The 22463-nt window shown below is 38.1% G+C and overlaps 1 protein-coding gene and 1 non-coding gene across 5 annotated transcripts in view; one reads left to right on the forward strand and one right to left on the reverse strand.

Annotated features, from left to right (window-relative positions):
• BCAR3 (BCAR3 adaptor protein, NSP family member) overlaps positions 1-22463 on the reverse strand; it is a 103472-nt gene that overhangs the window by 76756 nt on the left and 4253 nt on the right. For 2 of the 4 annotated variants that reach the window (XM_050307326.1, XM_050307328.1), the window contains 5 exons: positions 22139-22274; positions 21339-21434; positions 20799-20963; positions 19558-19667; positions 16377-18219 (listed from right to left, as the gene is read on the reverse strand). In XM_050307326.1, coding sequence (XP_050163283.1) covers positions 18126-18219; positions 19558-19667; positions 20799-20963; positions 21339-21434; positions 22139-22274 — 601 coding nt within the window. In that variant the 3' untranslated portion in view covers positions 16377-18125. Of the gene's footprint in view, positions 1-12603; positions 12621-16376; positions 18220-19557; positions 19668-20798; positions 20964-21338; positions 21435-22138; positions 22275-22463 lie in introns of those variants that run through there. The other 2 variants (XM_050307324.1, XM_050307323.1) reach the window with 2 other exon arrangements.
• Positions 14227-14312, forward strand: TRNAR-UCU (transfer RNA arginine (anticodon UCU)). Its single transcript is given in 2 exon segments — positions 14227-14263; positions 14277-14312. It is a non-coding gene; the product is annotated as a tRNA-Arg (tRNA).

Raw genomic sequence — 22463 nt, forward strand, 5'->3', positions numbered from 1 at the left:
CCACAGTCATGCCTGGTACACTTTTCTATCCGTTTTTGTTGACTTTTATTTTACAACTAAGTGATAAGAACTGTTTCGGGGTTTAGAGCAGAACACAACATGCTAGTTGCTACCTCCAGATATACAAAAAGCTACATAATAAGCAATAAGAATAAATTAACTTTGAAATTAAAAACAATTTAATTGTAAATTCAATACCCTCAGAAAGTAAAATCTCTCACTGATCTGTTTTTTTTTAATCAACTCATAATTACAAGGGAAAAGAAAAAAAGTGTATTTCCTGAAGATGATCAATAATCGTAGAATCATTTGGTTGGGAAAAACCTTTAGGATTGTCAAGACCAAATAAGCAGGTTTACTAGAATAAACTATTGTATTCAGTGAGAATAATTCTGTAAGGTACTGGCACAAAGCTGTGAGAAATTAAGTTTTGATATAAATTCTGTTTTAATTTTAGATTGATGTTCTCTCTGTTTTCTAAACTGAACATCCTTGCATACATGACAGTTAGAGCTAGAACTCAAAATGCTACAGAACTTGCATTGAGACAACTAGCAATAAAAAAAAAACAGTCTGAGTATCATTATAAGTTGGGCTGAAAATTGCAACACTTAAGAAGCTGCTTTATATGGGGCTCAGCCATAAAGGGCAATATGGGTCAATCTCATCAACCTTCTTAGTAAGTCAGTCTGCCCGTAGAGTCAGATCCTTTACTTACATCTGACCATATGTGCAAAAAGCAATAGCTCGTTCCTGTATTACGCCTTTGGACCCAAACTGCTAATGAGCTGAAATGTTAAAATACTTGGGTTCTAGCTGGAGAAAACACTAGTAGCAAGTAACGAATTTCTTTGAATCAACTGAGTTTACATACAAAAATGCTACCAGTCATACTTCTGTGAATGCAGGGCAAGTCTCTTAAAAAACAAAAAACTATTTCCTTTCCCTTTGAAGATATGGTACAAGCAGTGCCAGGAGTCCTAGAGCCAGATAAAAAACACCGCGGATAGATAAAGAGCCAGTCTAAACTTGCAATGCCAATTCAAATTTGTTCAGAGCATTTTTGATTAATTTTGTGGTAGCAAACTTAATTCTTTAACAAGTCTTTCTACACATCAGTTTTATTGGTATTTCTGCAGATAGCCCAGAGGATTTCTTTCCAGTCCCTTCCTGTTTCCCTCCTTCTCTGGGATGCAGTGTTACTGCATTCAAGCCACAGACCACCCTTAAATGCAGGCTGTACTCTACTGATTTCTGTCATCACCACTGAACTTTTCTTACCTGCTGACTTCTGTACTACAGCATTCCTCATAACAAGCTTCTATCCACACTGTGCTGTGCACTGACCCCCTCCAACAGAAATTTCTCCAGCTTTGCCTCAGCATATTCTGTAGCAATCTGCTCCCACAACAGCACAAATGCAGCGACAGGATGATCCATACTGCTGCAGTGAAGGACACCTTCAAGTAGAACTTTGGTTCTCAAGTGTAACTTCGAGGAACTCAGCTGAGATTCAGAGCCAGGCTGATTGTTTCAGCCAAGCCCTTAATTCGCAGCAATATCTGAGCACCTGTGCAGTGACACAAGTGTAGCTTATATTGGGTTAAAATCCCAACACATTTCAGCTGAGGCACTGGGCTTCTACCTGTAGAATTACTTTGATTGTGCTATCTGTAATCTTGCAATTACCAGATAAACTCATCTCAAATTTTATACTGTATCAAGTACAACCTGAAAGGAAAGCTTCTTTTAAGCACTGGAGTTTAACTCCTTAAACTTTTCCTCTGACATCTGTCTGAAGCTTTACGTATTCTCATTAGAAGAGCAAAAGAAGACAGAGACAGCTCATTTACAACACTCTGCCGTAGTAACTGCCGTTCTGCTTTGATATATTTTTACTTCATTTAATACCTCACCTATTTCAAAGACATTCCAAGTGTTTACAATACAAAAGCAAATCTGCATGCAAAAGTAACACAGACTTGTACATCAGCAGCAGAATCCCACAGAACAAAACTAAACCAGAACCTAGCTCCTCTCCTGTCCTGCAGGGCTTGCTCAATACACAGGCTTTCAAAGTGAGCCTGCATTAGGCTTGCTGTGGGGGGAGGGTCTGTTCTCTGTTGGAACAAGAGGGCAAGCAAATTTCAAGGCTGACAGCACTGCATTGTGAAACGTGCTGTTTATTAGCACAAGTATCCATGATAATTTTAAAAGTCACACTAACATTATCTGATAAATCCAGAAATTTGATGAAAGAAGTGCACCGGTCTGTAACACAGGAATTATTGTACTAAAGTATGTAGTTGAGAGGACTATATTAAAGACTCTCAAGTACTGTAAACTACAATAAAAAGGAATATTTCCACAAGATACTTAACACTGTAAGGGAATTTTCAGCTCTCAGTTCTAAAGACATGGCTGAGCTTGGATGTACAGAACCTGTACACGGAAAGACAGTGGAACACCTGTCAAGAGCACTGCACTTATTGATGGTTCCCAAACTTCATGGGCAGAGTATAAGATTGGTTTCCTAAAGACCTTTTGCTAATTCTAATATTTTAAAATTTTATTGCAGTTTATCTGAAGTGTATAGCGAAACAACTCTATTTTATCTTCCTCCTCATGCCATCTTGTCCATTAACTTCTCACTTTCCCTCTTACAGTCTCATAGACTGCACTTCTAGACAAGTCCTTCTAAGAGTATTTTCAAAAAGTAGGAAATAAACTCCATATTAATAAGAAAGGCACAGACAGATAGATGTGAGATGCAGTAAAGAGGAAGAAAAACAGTAGCTAAAATTAGCCATAAAACATTAAGAAAATTTTAAGCTAAAGTTAGTAAGGAAAGAGAATAGAGAACAAGAATCTAGCACAGACCAAAACAAATAGCTGAAACCCTGTAGTAAAACATGATTAGAGAAAAAGCTGTCACATAACAATGACACCCACCCTTATGTGAGCAATAGTGCAGTTTCACTAGTGGAAGAGTCTGTAAACCTGGTAATAACTCTAGAAGTAAATCAACACTTGCCTAGCTAATAGATTTCCATTTCTTAAATTTAACAGGAGGTTAATAAATATAAATAGTTCTTTACTACAAAAAAATGTCTCCTGTATTCCCACTAAAAATGTTTGAAATGGAATTTGTTCCTTACTCTTAACAAAACGTGCACCAGATTAGATGTTTGCATGTATTTCTGAATCTATTAAATGAACTTCACACATAAATCAATGTATTTACGCTGAAAATACACAACGTCAAACAGAATCTATGTGCAATTTCAATGGTTACACTGAAATTGCCTTCACTTGGATCTAATTAGTATTTTTAAAGGGAAACCTTTTATTAATTACGTATAAACTCTTGTGTCTTACATGTAGTGAACAAAAAAGACATGATCTATTCCAAGGAAATTCCTATTTCCTTGATTTGGAAATCAAGACAGTTGTATTTAATAACTATTTTTCTTCTTAAATGGTATAAAAATGCATAAAATTAAATGCATAAAAAATGAGCCTTTTTTTTGTTGTTAAAACAAAACCAAGCAACAAACACCCCAACCCCAAAAAACCCAAACAAAACAATCCACAGTGCTTTTCAGTCTACTATAGCTTTTATGTCAACAATACAGAAAGACCAGCTAAACTGAAAAAAGAAAATGTATGGAGGAAGTGAAATAAAGTTATTAAAAATAGAGGTATTTTTTCGCATTCTAAGATACAAAATGTTTATAACTCCAAGCTCTGAAAGTACAACCATACAATATCCAGTAAATATTAGCTATTCTTCAGAACCACTCAGCCTCTGTGGACTCTCCAAAACTACCACTAGGTTCTATAGCTGAAAAAATAGTCATACAACAGGGAACTGCTACAGCTTAATGATGGGGGGATTAGAATTGACAGTGAGAGCACTAGACGTTCTTTTCTAGCAACGTAGTTCAAATCCCAAGTGAGACAGTAGGATAAATGAGCCAGAGGGCCTTCATTCATTCTCCAGCAAAAAACACACCACAAAAGATCCATACATTATGCCAGGAAAATACTCAGCAATAATGAGAAGCCATGGAAACAGAAATTCTTGACACAGAGTCTGGTTGAAGGTCACTGCTCTAACGCTGCACAGCTCACTTAATTTGCATTTGATGTATTGATATGTAAAGGAATTTCTCAGTTTATGATCTTTTAGTTCCTGCAAATGATGGAGACAAATACTAATCTTTTCAATTTCATAGCTTGGTGGAAGGGTACTAAAAGGAATATTATTGAAAGAGCTACTAAAAGTATATAGAGAAACTATTTCCTAATTTCTGTATAAAAGAAAACAGTTAGATATAAAGTTTTCAGTTTCCACACCAGAACTTCCCCATAAATTAATAAGCCTACATCCAATCTGTTTGTTAAGGTCCTGGTTAATAGCTTCAGAAAATTTCTGTTAGCTAATTAAACATGATGACCTGATGTTTACTGATTTTCTAACCCCCTCCTTGACTTCAAAACAAACCTATGCTACATTGATTTTTTTTTTATTCCATTATGCTTAAATCAAATGAGATTAGACACAGTTAAGAAAGCAGCACTAATCTGAAGACACTACTCCATCAAATAAAGTGGCAGGCCTTTCATTAAAAAAATACAGAAAAGACTCCAACAGTGACTAGATTATTTTCCTTTTTTTTTTCAGAAATCCTTTTATATGACAAAAAGAGTTCTTAGCCTGGCATCTAATTATAATTCAAAGCATATAACCCACTGCAAAGGGTTATGCAATCCTTTCCCAGTGTGGAATGTACTTTACTGCAGGAACCAATAATGCACTTAAATACGTGTCTTCAATCCAACAAATCAGATATGTAAGAGTCCAAACACTGGCACTGGGGATTGCAATCAGCTGCTGGGACAGAAAGAACATGTTATGGGCATGAAATGAATGGCTGCTTTCAATAGTTTTAGACTTAGCAGTTTATTATTTGAATACACTTTATTACTGAGTGTGACCAAAGAGGAAGACACAAGGAAGGAAGCATTTGCTCTTTTAGGAGCACTTGAGGGAACGCACGTGCACTCAGCAGACACTCACTGATCTGTCCACCAGGATAATGACTGGAAACTGCTGCATGATTTTCTTGGACTCAATTCTGACAAATACTGTCTGAGAGTATTCTTTAGCCAGATACATAGCCAAATTTAGAAATACACTCTGGTGGTTCAGCAGTAGGGACTATAAGATATGGGTATGCTTTATCTTTTGAAAGCAAAAGCTACCTAAATATGTAATTCAGTCAGAGTATCTTAAATTTTGCCACTCAAGCAACAAATGCACATCATCTTATTTCTTGAAGTCAAATTTCTAAGCTCATAAAATGCAACTGCCTCTTTCAACCACACTTTGGTTCCCCTTGTGTTGCACCATGAGGAAATGATCTTGAAGAGAGGAACACATATGGATCCTAAAAGCTTCAGCCTGGACAAAACCATCACATAAATAAGGGAATTGTAAAATTAATTGCACCATGAAGTCTTGCCCAAGAATGATTAATGCATTTCAAAGTTCTTACTAACTTCTTCCTTTGCTGACAGCACAACATATATAAATAGAAACCAATCTCTGACCCCTGCACAGAGAACTAAGGCCAGGACAAGCAAGACAAGAACATGACACAAATTACATGAATTGCTGTTGTAGCTAAGTAAAGTTTATCTGCATACTTAAGAATCTTTCTTTGACAGCACTAGTTGCTAGTGAGAGGAGTGTGCTGCTGTCATTGTAAGGAAACCTAGAACCAGGGGTGTGCTGGTCTTACAGTATCACAGTGGTGAATATGCAAATAAGAAAGGGCTGGGAGAGATCCAAACAACACCGTTCAGAAAAAGTATATTATGTACATATCTATACTGATTTACTAGGAAATTCAGAATACTGTATTGCATTTTGGCACCCTCTGGTGTTGAGCTAAAATTTTGAGCAAAAATCCACTCTAACATTACTAATTGAAGACACTCCTAATGTCCATAAAGAGCAGGATCCTATTATTCTAAACAACACAATTGGTGCTTTAAAACTAAGAAATATGCAGAAGCACTAGAACCCCATCCATGTTACTCAATAGCAAGAAACATTTGTATGAATATCTCAGAAAATCCTCATCTTTTTGATACAGTTTGGTAAAAGAGTCACTCTTAAATGTCTCTTAAAATCAGCTATCATTAGAAGGTTCATTGTTTTCCCTTATATCTTATGCTAAAATTAAGATCTTTACTACTGCAATATTAAAACCAAACCCTCTTTTCAGTATGGCTCACTGTATCATCCCTCACAAAGAAGTTGGTGCTTTTGCCATGACTGCAACATTTTTCCAAGAGCAGAAACAAGTACAGTCATGTGAAATGAGCTCTAAGCACTATGCTGTAAAAGTAGGAGAGCAGACATTACACTGCCCGGGTAGTACAGCTGCTGTTTTCTAAGCCTTTTCTACCATACTCCAACAGTATTGGAACACAGACATTTACATGCAAACTTGTCTACATAGCATGTTGCAAATCTTTTCAATCCCTGTGTGTCTCTCTCAAAGCCATGATGGCACCTTTTCATTTGATAGTAAAGTTGACATAAAACTATCAATTACAAAACAAAAATGTATCCAATATATTCCTCCAGTATTTTTCCCTCAAAGTTTTCCCTTATTTTTTCAAAGGTAACTGCAAAGATATGTTAAAGTAACATTAATTTTCTCTTCCAAATAATTTAGACCGATAAATTGACAAAAAATATATAAAGGCAATTCATATCTCTGAAAAAAATAAAATTGCCCTCAACATAATGCAAAATGAGAAGGAAGTTTCCATGTATTACTTAACCTGCAAATAGTTAACACATACAATTTTTTGGAAAAATAAAGACCACGTAAAATATTATAAACAATTCTTTCTCAAAATTGTACAATATTAGAAAAGATATTTTAATGTAATTCTCTGTGGATTTGAGAGTACCCCTCATTATTATATAATCACATTTACTTTAATTCAGAATTTTAAAAAGTATTACTAGCATATTGAGCAACAGCTGCCACAATTAAGATCCAAGATTAAGATCTTTCCAGATTTTAAACCCACAAAAAGTTGGTTTGGAAACAGCTGCTAGCACATGTAATTATTTGTTCCTAACCACCAAGCACTGTTCATAACAATAAGAACAGACATACAACAGTTCTTACCACAGAAGGAGGCTATCATGGTCTACTGTGTGCTCTTAGAATGCAAAAGCTTCTTGGCAAAGGACACACCTTGAGAGGCCCTGGGCCCAATCAGCAGCCAGACCTGCCCAGGAGACGGCAGCTGATGAATCACAGTGACGAGAACTGAGCAGTGAGGTTGGGTTTTTTCCCCTCTAAATTAAGGGGAATCTACATACTGTGTTCAATAATTTTTTTCACACCTTATTTTTAATTATTAGTATTATTATTACTTGTCTACTAAGTGAGAAAAGTGCTGCCTATTTGCCAATGAGTTATTAGGAAATAAGTTCCTACTTTCAGCTGAGAGCTTTGCAGGCTACTTCTTAAAAAATATTTCCTATTGAAAAATATTTTAAAAATTTTTATCGAAGAAAGAAAAAATCCAACAAAACCCCTCAAACAATAACAACAAAGTTAACTCATTTCCATAATTGTAACACTACGTACAAGCTCAAAACACCCTCCATCAGTCCAGAGCACAAAAGACTAATAGGGACAGGTAAACTTAACTACTCCAGGCATCACATATTTTATTATGTATATTATCATGCATTATTACCATTATAATTGTTATTATTATGATTATTACATTATGGAAACTACTTAGAAGTTTCAGTTAGGATCACTTCCCACTCACCTAGGCTGTATATCTGCCCTGAAAACACTGATGCTCTCAAAATCTAAATGTCTAACTGCATCACTTTGCAATTCTTTATCCAAGGGATTTTTTTCCTCAGTCACAGATTATTGATCCTAACCAGAAGATCACTTTATTGAGGAGTTAGTGATGCACAGGCCAGTGCTGTGCTGCATGCAGGTCTGGGCTGTCAGAGTTGTGCTGAGCAGCACATTTCCCAGGGCTGCAGGACACACAGCCTGGGAACAGAGGAGCCCACAGGCAGCTCCCCCTCAGTACTGTGAGGACGTCACCTGGGCATCCTCGTCTTTATCTAAAAGTGCAGCAAACAGTTCCTAAGTGAACCAGCTCTCTGTCTGACAGTAGAAGTGAGAACTAGAATTGTTTGAAGAAAATCCCTCAAGTGCTCAGAAGACCAAAATATCAGATGACCTTTCCCTGGGCAGGATCTGCCCAGAGTGCTGGGCTCTGATTTGAGACCTGTTCAGTACCACACAACTCAGTATCTGGAAGGACATAAAACTACTTATATTGTTTTTCTTTACAAAGTTAGCCACAATAAATGGTGTTTTAAGCAATACTTTATGGTCTGAGTGTCTTCCTTATTGGGACCATAACAAATCAGTATCTCCTGGTGCAAATCAACAGGTCACTAGATTGCTTTTAGGTATGACCCAAAGGAAGAGAGCCATCATGTCAGCAGTGTTAAAATCCATGAGCTGAAAACTGGTGATTTTGTCATTTATGTAAGTATGTTAAAGTTAAGCTTATATATGGCTTGCAGGTGTGAATTCCCATGCTGGATGTACGTCACACAAGCTCTGCCAGCACAGAGACTGAAAACCAATCCAAATTCCTGATTTTACAAAGACCTAAACTAGTATAGGCTGTTTGGGACTCATTTCATCATGTTCTACCATGGATTAGCTGCATGCTCACCCCAAACCCATTCTGCACTGTAAGAGTGAAGACTCTGAAAAAACAATCTCAAACCAAAGCCAACCCCCCACCAAAGTTTTATCAGCACCATCAACATTACTCTCATTCTCCACAGCACAGGTCTTTAAGTTTCTCCTTTATCCCTTCTTTTTTTCACCTGTACTCTCATTTTTTCCAAGGATTCCAAAGTAACTCCTGTGCCAGATTTCTCTATTTCAATTTCAACTCAGTGAAATTTACTTGTCTAGCCTGCTTAGAGATACCATTTCTCACACTTCCACCAAATGCCGCTTCACTTTCCTCATTCTAATTAGTAACATAAAACATACAACTATCTCTAGCAGAGAACTGCATTGCTGACAAACAAGATGCAAACTCGTCAGTCAAAAAACATGAGGCCTCTATAACTAAGACCAACTACATAGCAATTAACACCAAATCCAAAGGCCTTTTGCCCTTCCAGACCAGCTGTGAGCAGGATTAGCACTTGAAGGTAAATTAAGAAGCCATGTTCCCACTTTTAGGCACACAAAAGCATATCCTGTCATCACAACACTAACACAAGCAAGTGATAATTCTGTAGCAATCTTATAGAATAAAAGCCACTTGTATCAAAACCAGATTGAGACATCCCTGACATACTATCTAGGTATAAATGTCTACACTAATCTCTGTAATTTTGGATGGGAGCTGTGACGGCATTTCTTTTGGCTTTTTTCAGACTATTTTTCTGAATTCTCCATTCTAGTGGATGCAAATTCAGGTATTTACAAAATTAAATACAGTCATATATTGCAATAATAACAATAACAACAAGAACATTATTTCTACAGTGGGTGTGGCAAAAATGAGGGGTCTTGTTATCAGTGATTCCTATGATTTACAGATGTCACTGACTCTGGAAGCTGCTTGTTTCACTTCACTGCAGAAATGACTGGTACCTATTACTACATTGAATAAACCAAGATAAACTTCTATAAAAGTATATCACAATTCTGAACACAGGAAATTAATTTTTAGGTTGTAAAGTCAATGCTTACTGCCTGCCAGCATTTTGGAAATACAAGTAAAACCCCCTACAAGAACAAAGGGCATTCTTTTACTTCAATGCTAGAATTGAAGAAAATTCACTGCTGATTTAGAGTGGCAGAGCTAACTCTGCACATTCATCACAAAGAAGCTTTTGTGTCTACTCTGTCTGCACAGAAGACCCTTTGATGTGCAGCTTTTTGTTTCTTCATACTGTAACTTCTGCTGGGTGATAAGTTGCATTAATTCAATGACTGGGTTTATGAGACAAAAATTGGAAGGAAGAATATAGAGAAATGGCTGCACAAGGATTAGCTATAAAAATCACTTGCTAGTTCAGTGTTCATCCACTATGGCTGTTCAAACAGAGAAAAAAGCTGTGCTGAGAGATTACAGAAGGGTAAAATCTGAGAAAATATGCTGGGAGCTAATTCTGTGTTAAGATACAGAACATGAACAGAAAATTTCAAAGGAGAAAAGGCCCACCAAGGAAGCAAGAAATAAGTCTGCTAAGCAAAGTTCCAGTGTAAATAAGCATGAAATTATGAAGATACCCATAAAATGTGATTTTTAATAAAAACAAGGAAGGGGGCTTTTAAGAACAGAATTTTAAAATAAATTTAAAGGCATCACTTCAGATATTTTTGAAGGGTGTCTGACACAAATCTTATGTGTTTCTGAAAAAAAAATTGATGACGTTCATTCTCTGATGAAGAAAACAGATCCAGTTAGCAACAGAAAACATTGAAATTGTCTTGAAACAGGTTCCCATCTCTTTGGAAGTCAGATGACTCCACTTTTGGCAAGAGGCAGTGAATGGCCTTCAAATATACATATTCAAGAAGCAGGAGAAACGGGGGGCAAAACCTTCACATAAACAGTGTCACTGTAGACACCTGGCTTTGTGTACTTTGCTTACAGAAGAAAATGTAACAGTAAATATAGAAATACAATAACCTAAAGAATAAATTAATGAGAAATTAATAACAAGTGCTTGGCACATAAATACATTACATAGTAAAACTGTAAATACAAATAATGAAAATATAATTTTGCATTTACTCCAAAAGAAGATATTAGAAGGAATCTGAGCAAGTAAGAGTGAACTGCAAGTGATACCAATCTAACCAGTTCCTAGGCTCTTCACCAACTGTATCATCTCAGAGAACAATCATTAAGACCCATGGACTGCCTACCAGATATATAAAATTTACTATGAAAAAAAATTACTTATGGAACATGAGGAAAGGACTTCAAACTTTTCCCCCAAAAGACTGCATTCATCTCACAGCTGGCTTTGCAGCAGCTGCTCTGTTAATAGAGCTACACAGAATGAACACATTATAATCCCTCGTAGAAGTGATTTACCATGATTGCTCATGTCTCCCCAACTCCACAAGGCACTGCCCTTGGGAAGTACTTCCCTCTACCCAAATATACTCATTGGGACAGAACATACATTAGTCCAACAGCAGTCATAAATAAGATAACTGGAAGAGGTTCTCAACAGCAGTCTGCCTGCTGGCAGCCTGGCAAACAAGGACAGGTAATTCTCCAATCCCCTGACAGTCACCTGGCAAATACAGGCCCCACTGAGGAACAGGCAGAGATGCAGAAGCATCTACAATGTGAAGCATTTATCTTCATGCTAAGAAAATAAATTTAAAAAAACCCCAATCAAATTGTAAATTACCCAAAGAAACTCCCTGAAAGAGTAATTTTCAGTATCCTCAGACCTTTGTGCATCCAAGCATTTTTCTGCCAGTTTGAAGAGTGCTTTCTCTTGCTGCACTACGCAGGTGAATCATTAAAGCAGTAGGGTTGGAATAATCCCACACCAAGAGAGAAAGAAAGAAAAGAATCTGAGATACACAGACTATGTAAGGGTCCCATTTAGGTGATCTATACATGACAGCTTCTTTGCCTCCAGCCTTCTCTGACCTCTTGCTTTCAACAAGTGTATTAGTTACACTTGTTCTTAGAGAAAGATGATGATACTCCCAGCAAACATCTGGGGAAGCTCTGCAAATCCAAAAATTTCCTTTTAATAAATTTTTAAGCTCAAATCTTACCAAAAGTAATTGGATATACAGTACACAGCACTACAGTACATTAACAGAAGTTAATGTTGAAACCCATGTTGTAAAAAGTCTTTCAAAGAACACTTCAATTTCATCAATAATTTCTAGATTTTTTTTTTTTTTTTTAAATAGAAGAGTGCAATATGACAGTGTTGGTTTTGGCCTGCTGTTGAAGCACTTGTTGTCTTGTGTCAAGATATTCCTACCTCAGTTTCTCCTTCTCTTTAAAATTAGCGAAATGGCACCTAGCTGAGCTCAGCTCAATTTCTCTCAGTGCCAGTAACTGAAACAAGCACAACTGTATTCCAAGAAACTTCCGCTGCCTGAAACAGAGCATAAAGTTGAAGAGCCAGCTTGCAACAGAAGTGGACTTCAGACATTGCCAGAAGAGGTGAAGTCCAAAGGACGGATCCAAGTCCAGGCGCCAGCAAAGGTTAATCAGATCCATCGGTTTTGCGCAACACATCACATTTTGTGAGTTCATGACCCAAGAGCTGTCCTGTTTCTCATGCAGCAGCTCCATCTGCTGTCCAAACGCAAAGGTGGACTTTGCGTTGGGACTACATTTACAGAATGAAAAAGCAAAATGACTTGAATAATTTGAAATATTTCTGGAAAATGTCCAAACGCTGCCCCAGTCAGTCCTCCTGCATGAATGGAAACAACAGCCTTTACCTACCTTTATAAAGCAACTAACCAAACGAAAACGTGAGAGGAAGTAAGAATCATATGAGTGTCACGATTCTTCCCTCTTACAGCTTCAGAACCAGTCTTCTGACAGCAAACTCGGACTCTTCACCATCTGCTGTCCAAAGGTCACACTGGTGAGATACCAACACTCCCTTCACCCCACAATACACATGCCCAGGTATTTACAAACTACAAGACGTTTACAGCGATTCTTAGTTACTTACAAGTGATTTATTTGTGTTGAACAAACCTTAATTTAAGGTTATTGTTCTCAAGACTCAGCTCTTAAAAACAAGATTTCTGGGTATTATGCAGTACGGGGGTCTGAGGACTCAAAGTTTCCACACTTTGCATTCCTTTACCAGGAGCACCTATGAAGAGTTCTGTCCATAACAGAACAGTTGTGGCAAGACCATAAGGACCCAAAGACTGTAAATTCGACCAGCTCTGTACAACTTAATGAATCTTGTATAATTTAGTGATTCTTGGTCTGTGTTTACAACTGCTCTGGTTCAATAACACTGTTAACTTGAGGGTTGTACCTCCAATCTGGTACTTGCTGTAACTACTGAAGCCTTCCAGCAACCCCCTTTTCTCGGCAGCAGCGTAGGGGCTATTAGGTCATCAGCCAGCTCGTGAGCTTTGCCTTACTGCTGGCCACCGGCACTCCAGCTGACTTCATGGGAATCACGGGACACGCTGCCCGTGTGCCTGAGTCACGCCGGTTACTCATTACCCTCGGTATCTCAGCCCTGGAGGCAACGGGGAGTGGATTGTGTATGTTAGTCACGTCATTTTACATCGATTTGATTAGCTTCCTGCTGCCTCGGATTTGAGGATGCGCTCATTTTCATGTTCTTCTCTACTGTTATGGATGCTGGTACTTTTACATTACGATAGAGTGCAGCACGAGATTCTCACACAGCCGCTCCACTGCATGACCCGGGTCACATCTCACTGCCAGGGAGACCCCCAGGAGCAGAAAGGCACAAGCTCCGCTTGGAAGACCCGGCTGGGGAGGGTTAAAGAAAGAATAACCTCTTGTCTTTTGGGGTTCCTTCTATGTCTACTCATGGTTTAAAAAGATAATATCATAGATTTATTTCAGACTATAATTACAGCTTTTAAGGGAATATTTTGTTTTACTGAATCCACGGGGGGAAGCAGGGTGAGGAGGAGTGTTACTGTGAATTTAAGGCCGTTTGGAGAAAGAGTTCATCAACACAAGGCAATTGTGGAATACAGTTAGATTCCTCCAAACATAAGGACATATAATACTGAAAACGCCGGAGTGGGATGCCAACAAATATTTTATACTGATCACTGAAGAACTTATAAAAAGTCATTCTTCCGTAAGAAATGAGGACGCCGCGCCACGGCGAGCGCTGCACAGGAAGCGGTGGGCCCCACTCGGGCCGTGGGCAGCGCTCGGGCGGCACGTAGAGGCTGCCGCAAGACTCGTCTGTGCAGCAGCGTATAAGACGAAGCCTGTTCGTATTGGTTAAACAGAAATAAAATTAAAAGAGGAGGAGGAAAAAAGCCGGAGCGTCCACGACCAACGCCTGACGGCGCACGCAGGCTCTATGGGCGGCGCGCGGAGACTCCAACAGGTGGCTCCGTGGCGCAATGGATAGCGCATTGGACTTCTAGAGGGTTGAAGGGATTCAAAGGTTCCGGGTTCGAGTCCCGGCGGAGTCGTGTCTTCTCTTTTTTCTTTTTTTTTTTTTTTTTTTCACCCCCGCCCCCGCGCCTTTCGGCGGAAATCTTTCCGCCCCGCTCTCCCGTCCCTTACCTCACCGCTGCAGCTCTCCAGTCCCCCGGCCTGGCGCTTCCCGGCGGCCGCCTCCCCTCAGCGAGGCTCGCTGGGCCCGCCTCCCGCCGGCCCTGGCGGGCGGAGGCAGCGGTATCAGCCGCCATCGAGCGAATGTGCTGTCTCAGCCCAGCGACATGAAGCTTCTTCCCCAGCAGCGAGAAGGCGGGCTGGCCGAGGGCGGAGCGGGAGAAGGGCTCCTTTCCTTCTCCCGGTGCCGCCGCCCTCATGCAGCGTGACAAGGGCCCCGCTCCTTCCCCTCACGGCGCCGTGGCCGCCCTCAGGCAGCGCTCGCGCTCCGCCAACGCGGCCAGGACCGATACACCGGCCCAGAGGTACATGGATAATACGCTCCCGGGACAGCCCTCGGAAAGGAATTTTACTTGAAAAACCACGGCTGCCGTCTTTCCTGGAGGCACTTCAGTTAGAATGGGCCCCCGTGATAAATTCCTGGTTACTTACAAGCAACAAAACAAGTCCACGAAATGCAGCAGATAACACGGAAGGACTGAACACCTGAATTAACATCATCTTTTCTGACTTACTCGTACCTAACAAGATAGAAGATGAAGAGCCATTTTAATAATAGCAATCAAATTAGATGGTAAATCAAGACAATAGCAGCACTAAACAAACCTCCTTGATTTTGTGCAGAGTGGAATAAAATATAAATCTGTTTTATTATTCCTGAATTATTCAATTTTTTTTTAATAAATTGCTTGTAATCCTGCACGTGTAACTTTCCAATTGTAATAATGCTTATTTAAAAACAATAAAGGAAAAATTGAAAATTAAACACTATCTGGCACATTATCCATCGCTGTTATGCAGCACAATAACCCACTCAAAAATGCCATCTACTTATAAAATGCAGTCCTTCACAGAAACAAACTTCCTTAGAATTTGCAAACAGCAAAACCAAAACCTCCCTACAGTAAACTCATAAAAAGCAACTAAATCAGATGACAGAAGAAAAAATGTTTCTCCTTGTCACTTCTAGTGTACTTCAGTCCAAATACAATGCTTCCCTTCCTACTTTTTGTATTTAAGCTTAATAAAATTTTCCTTAGTTCCTACTGAAAAAAACTGAAGGCAGAGGCTTTTACAGACACATGTTTTCATGTTGCAAGTAATATTTACATAATCAATTCTCTAAAAATGCAAAAGTTAATAAAGGACTACAGTCCAAAAGAAAAAAATAAAAGTGCTGGTTCAAGGAGCTGGGCATTTTCTAGAGGTAAGCACAGGGACAGCTCTCCTGAGATACTGCTGTGTAATAGATTCTAATGTGAATTCCAGTGGAAAAGTACAGGAACACAATTCCACAATATATTTGTATGAAAAGTGTTTTGAGGAAAATATTGCATAGACAACACAGTATTTCAGAATGCTTTAAGAGAATCAGGAGGAAAAACCTCAAAGATTATAGCAAGCACTATGAATTAGATTGATGCTGCTTGCTACAAATTTATGGAGTCATTTTAAAAAAAGAAAGCAAATGCAAGGTCCATGAGGCAGTACAACAATCATTAATAATCCTTCTGACTAGATATAAAGAATTTATTTTTTTTTTCCATGAGGAAAGTCAAGCATTGGAGCTCTGGGAGTTGGGCAGTCTCCATCCCTGTAGGTTTTCAAGACCTGAGTGGATAAAGCCCTGAACAACCTGGTCTAACTCTGCTTTGAGCAGGAGGCTGGGCAGGACAAACTCTCATGGTCCCTTCCAAATTCAGCTATGGCAAGATTCCAAGTTTTAATAAGACTTACCTAGGCAGGCCCCTGTGATGCAGAAAGGACTTCTTAAAAATTATGAGATAAGAACAGTTTTACCACATGGAAAATAGCAATGATAAGAAGAAGATACCTTCAGTTTTAATGAGACTAAATTGACTGCAGAGGTTAAAGACCCCCAAAGAAGGAAAAAACGAGGAAGTGTGAAGAATGAAAGCATGACAGGAAAAAAGAACTATTTTACTTCTGTTCACAAACCATACCAGCAACATCTCAGCTACCATCAGCCTGATCCCTACCACAGTCTTTGCTCCATCTCTAAGGAGATGGACTGTGAACTACCTGGGCTGTACAACCAGTGCATTATCTCTGGCCCAAGTTGAAAAAGAAATACTAACAAAACCAAGGGGAGCATAAAGAAAGAGGAGGAAGGAATTAATACTGTCTGTATAAAATATTCCAGTGACATCCCAAGCAGCAATAGGTACATATTTAAAAACCCAACACACTACCTACTGCCCTTTTATCTCAGGGAAATTTCTTGTTAGCAATGGTTTAAGTCAATGAAGGCAGAATTACAGATTAACACAAGTATGTCTGACAGCCATTAAAATACTACTCTCAACTGATAGGTAAAAAATGGTTTTTGTTTTTCCAGAGAAACCTAATAAGCCTGGGCAACCACATGGTTCATTTTGTTTTTACTCTTTCTCCAGCACCTTAAACCTTATATCAATTTCAAATACTACCTGTCTGTGCTCTTATGTAAGTTGGTGCTCAAGAAAAGGTGCTGTATGTAGCACCTGAACTAACAGGGTGCTCACGAGATAAGGCTCCAGGTGACAGGCAAGCCGGCCAACACAACCTGCAAGTACTACCCTGCAGCCCTGGGAACGGTCCAGCACATCTCACCTTGTCTGCATAGAACATGGGCACTTACTGGGCACAGAGTGTGACAAAACAGAAAGTATTACAAGAATCAAAGGGGAGTAACTGAGTTACACTAATTGTAACAGCAATACAATAACCAGGTAATTAAAACCCGACTAAACGCCACAACAGTTCTGACAATCCCAAAAGGCTTTGACTCGTCACTAAAGGGGAACTGAGCCTGTGACGTCTCTGGCTCCATAATGGTAGCAGAGGCCTTCCAGACTCACTCTATTCCTTTACCTGCAGAGCTTCGCCAGGGCAGCTCCCAGCCACAACCTGCACAACACACCCTACAGAAGGGATGCCAATGGCACAGTATTTTCAAAAAGATTAGACAAGTATCAAATCGTAAAAAAGTAGTAAAACAACATGTGACTGTTAAAATTTTAAATATAAATATTACTTAATTGTATTATTTCTTAAACAATAGGTAATTTGTATCTTATTTAAATTTATTTATAAATTATATATATAATCTATATTATAATACGCACATAAATATAAAAGTATATGTGTAGGCACTGAATTCTGGGTCATTCTCAATCCTGTTGTAGTCAGTGTTGAAATAAACCCTTCATAACCAAACAATTTTTCAGTACCTTCTGTTACAGTGTCGGCCAGCAGTGCCTGACAAGACATGGAAAAATTTGTTCTGGCACACAGCATGTGCCAAGGTGAATTACACGTATAACTTTAAGTGAATTTAATTAATTGATATAAACACTGAAGCCTCAGTTCAGTTCAAACAATCTGCAAAGCCAGATTTTTTACTCAGATTTAACAATATGCTTTCATATAAATATTATTTTACATAAACATTAATTTAAATAGAATTAATTTTAAAATATAAAGTAATTTAAATTTAGATACCTGATAATTTGATAAAGCTCCCTACCAAATTCTCACTGCAAGAATTTCCCTAAATCTCAATTTCCACATGACCTGCAATCTTAAAAAAAAAAAAGAATACCACCACAACCAAAGCATTCTGTAAAAAGTTTTATAAGTTGTTCCAGCTTGGTATTTTTCTTCAATTCTTAATTGTGAAATTTCTTCTTCTTCCGATTCCTCTTCCCTGCTGCAAAAGCTGCTTTTTCACTCATGATCTCCTGATACTTCTTTTTATTATATCTGAACAAAATAGATAATTTTTAAGCATGGTAAACCAAAGTTCAGGAAAAGATAACATGGAAAGTACTCTATACACATAATTTGCCAAACTGAGTTCTCTCTGTTTTCTGAATCAAATTTCTTTGATTTTATACACTTATGCATAGGTAAAGGGAAAGCAACACTGGGTCAATGGTAAATGCAGGTAAATTTTTTTGGAACTAAATTGGATTGAAGAATCATTAATTTTGGTGGGGGTTCCTCATTGCACATGCAATCCCATTTTGGACAGTTTGCTGAAACACTGCTACTGCTCTTAAGGGGAAGACTCATCAATTTTGACAACACTGTGAGTGAATTATACTCACTTTTATACTGCCTTCTCACCAAACTCAAGAAAGTAAATCTCGCTCTACTCAAGACTGAAAACTGACATAAGATGAACGCTAAACAATTAAGAGGATACATTGACTATGAGTTGCTATCCCCCTAATACAGATTCTTATGCACCTGCACCGATTGCTACGACAGACACTGCACTGAGCAGTACTGAGGCTTTTAAATGCAACACTGAAATCTGACAAATATCTGCACTAATGCTGAAGTGTCTGGTTAAAGTCCTTAATTAACCACAACATAAATTAACTGATCAAATTTCAAATATAATCATTTTTAAAAACACCTTCTACTAAATACCTTACAAATCAGGTCAAGCCAGAAAACTAGTCAAGAAACAGCTATACTAGCTTGCCTTCCCGATTTTATATAGTTAATTTACAAGTCACACAAAATTAACGTTATAATCCCAAATCATGCACTACTTCACAGAAAACATGTCATTATGCGAAAAGAGAAGTGCAGATTAACATCATGTAATAACCAATATGAAAACGGAACAACTATAGGATCTACTCCAAAAACTGTATGTTATGCAGACATTAATTAATTCAATCATAATCTTGAAGTAAGTCTTCTATCACGATTTTGATTCCCATGACAGGTGGCAGACTGATATATTTATAAAATGAAATAATATCAACATTAACAGAATTACTGCTCTTTTCTATCAATTATGCCAAGAAAAAATAATCAGTCTTTAGGAGTGGCTGCCAATAGCGATAACCCAAGTTGGATAAAACCCTTTTATGAAGATAAAATACATGTTATCTCAGTTCTAATTATCCCATCACTTAGGCCTTCTAAATGGCAGTGTTATTGAAGTGCTAAAAGATTGAAATTTTTTCTTTGAAGTATAAAAGAACCACCACACAAGCTGAATAAAACAAGAAAAAAGTTATATGGTTAAAAATACTCCTCTCTTACACGGGATATTAAAATTACAAGGCTATTTTTAAATACCTTCTAAACTCAGAATCCGCAAGCAGCTCTTCAACAATTGTTCTCTTCCTTTGTTTCTTAGGGATTCGACTATGGTAAAAGTCTATGGGAGAATCAACCACAGTTCCAACCTAAAAGCAAAAATGAAAACATTCTTACTGTACAGCAAGATGTTGATTATTTTGCGCTTTTTTTGTTTGTTTAAATCCTCAGCACCAAGTGTAAAGACACTTACAGAACAGATCAGAATGACAGCTGCTTAACAAAAGTGCAAAGTACCAAAATAATTAGGTCATGTTTTGTATGCAGTCACTTTTGTTCTCATTGCATTGTGCAGACAGGAGAGCCTGAGCTTTAGGACTGTACAGTTTTCGACACTGGACTGCTATATCAATGCTTTTATTCATAAATAAAATCCAGTTCTCAATTTTTAAACATTTTAAATATAAGGGAAAGGAAACCCTAATGACCACCTCAACTCTCTTCCCTGTCTCTGTCATTGTGGTGTTTTTGCTGGATGACTACAGAGCAGTTAATTTAATACAAGGGCTTGATCCTGAAATGCATCACAGTGTTTCCAAGCAGCACGTCAGTCAGCTCTGACAGTTCACGTCAGGAGTAGAGCTACATGGAGGACAAGTTTCATGCACTGAAAACAAACCTGCACAGATCTAATTATGTGGAAAACTTCCGTCCAAGTTTTTCTAACTTCAAAACATAAAAGAGCCCCCGTGCTTCAGAGTGAAGTGGTAATATTTTGAGAAATGAAAACATTGCCTCATGCACATGAGCTATTCAAAGTTGCTGCAAGCCTATTTCTGTAGCTTCTGCATAATTTCTTTCTTTATGCAAACCACTTGACAAGTACAGCAGCAGAAATTTCAGCTGATCACAAAGGCAGGTATCTCCATTCAAACTGCATTAGCTAGTAAGAAAATAAATGCCAATTATTTTCTACATGCTTGTTTAAAAAGGCTAATACTTTAAAAAGCAATGAAAATCTAGTCCTCTGAGGGTTCAGAATACGGACTCAGTCAGATATTTGTTCACAACTATGAGATCAGCCAAAACTAAAAAAACCCCAGCATATACACATATATAATACAGAGATTAACAGTGGCAAACTGCAGCAAAGTAATCAAAACGGTTTAATAATTAAGATATGAAATTAAATCAACATAGAGGCTACCTACAAAATAGGCATTCTTAAACAGCTGTTCAAAACTCCAGCAGTACAATGCCACCTTCTGCTCCTTCCTTACCTGGAAGTACTTGGGCAGACCATCTCTATCATTCTTCTTATAAAAATGCTTAGGGTCCAGTGAAGCTCTCATCTTCAAAACTTTAAGATCATTTTTCAGCTCAGTTGTGATTTCTGGGGCTTTCATACCAAACCAGCCGTCACCTGTTGTTTTCTCTCGCTCTGCCTAGGATGCAATACCAAAAAAAATGAATTTGCATTCAGGAACTAGGATGGGGTAGAACAGGGAACTCTTTCCTACAAAAGATGGATAAAGCATTTAGAATATAAGTACGTACCTTTAAAAGGTGTATGCTATGACCTTTACAAAGAAGGTCATCAGCACTGTACCAATGACAGATCTGTACCATCTGAGCATATTATCTTTCACTTCACTGTCCTGGTGACTAAAAAGATGGTTTTTCAAAGGACAGCTCAAAGACACTAAACTGAAGTTCATCACTCCACTTCCAGTGAGGCCTGTATATGCACACAGTCCCAGCACAAGGCCTTCCACCACAGCTTGTTTTGTTATTTCAGGCACTATCAGCTCTTCACTTACCCTGCGTTGCTTCTTTAGCTGGTGAAGTGATTCCCTGAAGGGTGGGACACATTCCTTTTTTTCAAAGTCTGGAGTTATTACACTCTTCTGCAAGAGCTGTAAGGATTTTTTTCAACATTAGAACAGTCACTTCTGGATACAAATTTAACTGCTTAACTATATTTACAGAACCTACTAAAGGAATCAGATGGAATCTAAGCAAGCATTTTAATGAAACACTCAAGCTGCTTTGATTCACAAAAAATGCAGTATCCACAAAAAAACCCAGAATCCTGGCCAACAGCAGAAAGCAGTTGGCTTGCTCTGGAAGTAGTGAAACAGCAAAAGCTCTGGAATAAAGAAGGCTTTCATGGATGAGCCGAAGAAAACAGTGTCAACAAAAATAATACATTCCCTTTATTTCAAAGGGTGCTTTTGAAATAAAACTGCTAATTCCATATTAGGGAAAGTATAGACCTCTCTTTACTGGAGTTCATTCTGGCTATGGACTAAATATCTTGTCAGAAGACCTTCATGTCTTCTGACAGCTCATGTACCATTAGGTAGAACTGCAGGTATAATCAACCTTAGTTTATTTTACAAGAGGGTGCTGGAATTTGCACTGCTTTTCAATTTCTGAAGTGTCACGTATATATTTCAATTTTACCATTAAAATGTAAATCCATACTTTCAGTCCAAAAAGAATGAAAATTCTCAGCAAACCACAAAAAGGATACTTCTTTAAAAGTAAACAAACCAACCTTATTAACATCTCTGTGTTACTGCAGTCACAGATAACTGACTAATTGTAAACACATTACCTGGTCTTTCTTCTTCTCCTTCGGATTTTCAATTACACTCGACCTGGGCTTCTGCTTTTTTGCATCAAAACTAATATATAAACCTCCAAGCTTCTTGATATTCAAACCAGGGTCTATGCTGCTGGAAAGATGTAAACTAAAAGAGAAATAGTTAATTATTAGAATATTGTAACATGCATGTAGCTAAACCTTCTATTGTCCTCTGACAAAGATAAACAGAAAAAATATTTTCTTATTCTTCCAATTTAGGTTCAGTTCTGCAATGATTTTTGATATCTAGAATATTTAATTCAGAAGTGACAGAAAATGAGGGGGATTCATGCCA

This window comes from Myiozetetes cayanensis, unplaced genomic scaffold (genome assembly GCF_022539395.1).
Source record: "Myiozetetes cayanensis isolate MyiCay16 unplaced genomic scaffold, myiCay2020 scf12, whole genome shotgun sequence".
NCBI lineage: Eukaryota > Metazoa > Chordata > Aves > Passeriformes > Tyrannidae > Myiozetetes > Myiozetetes cayanensis.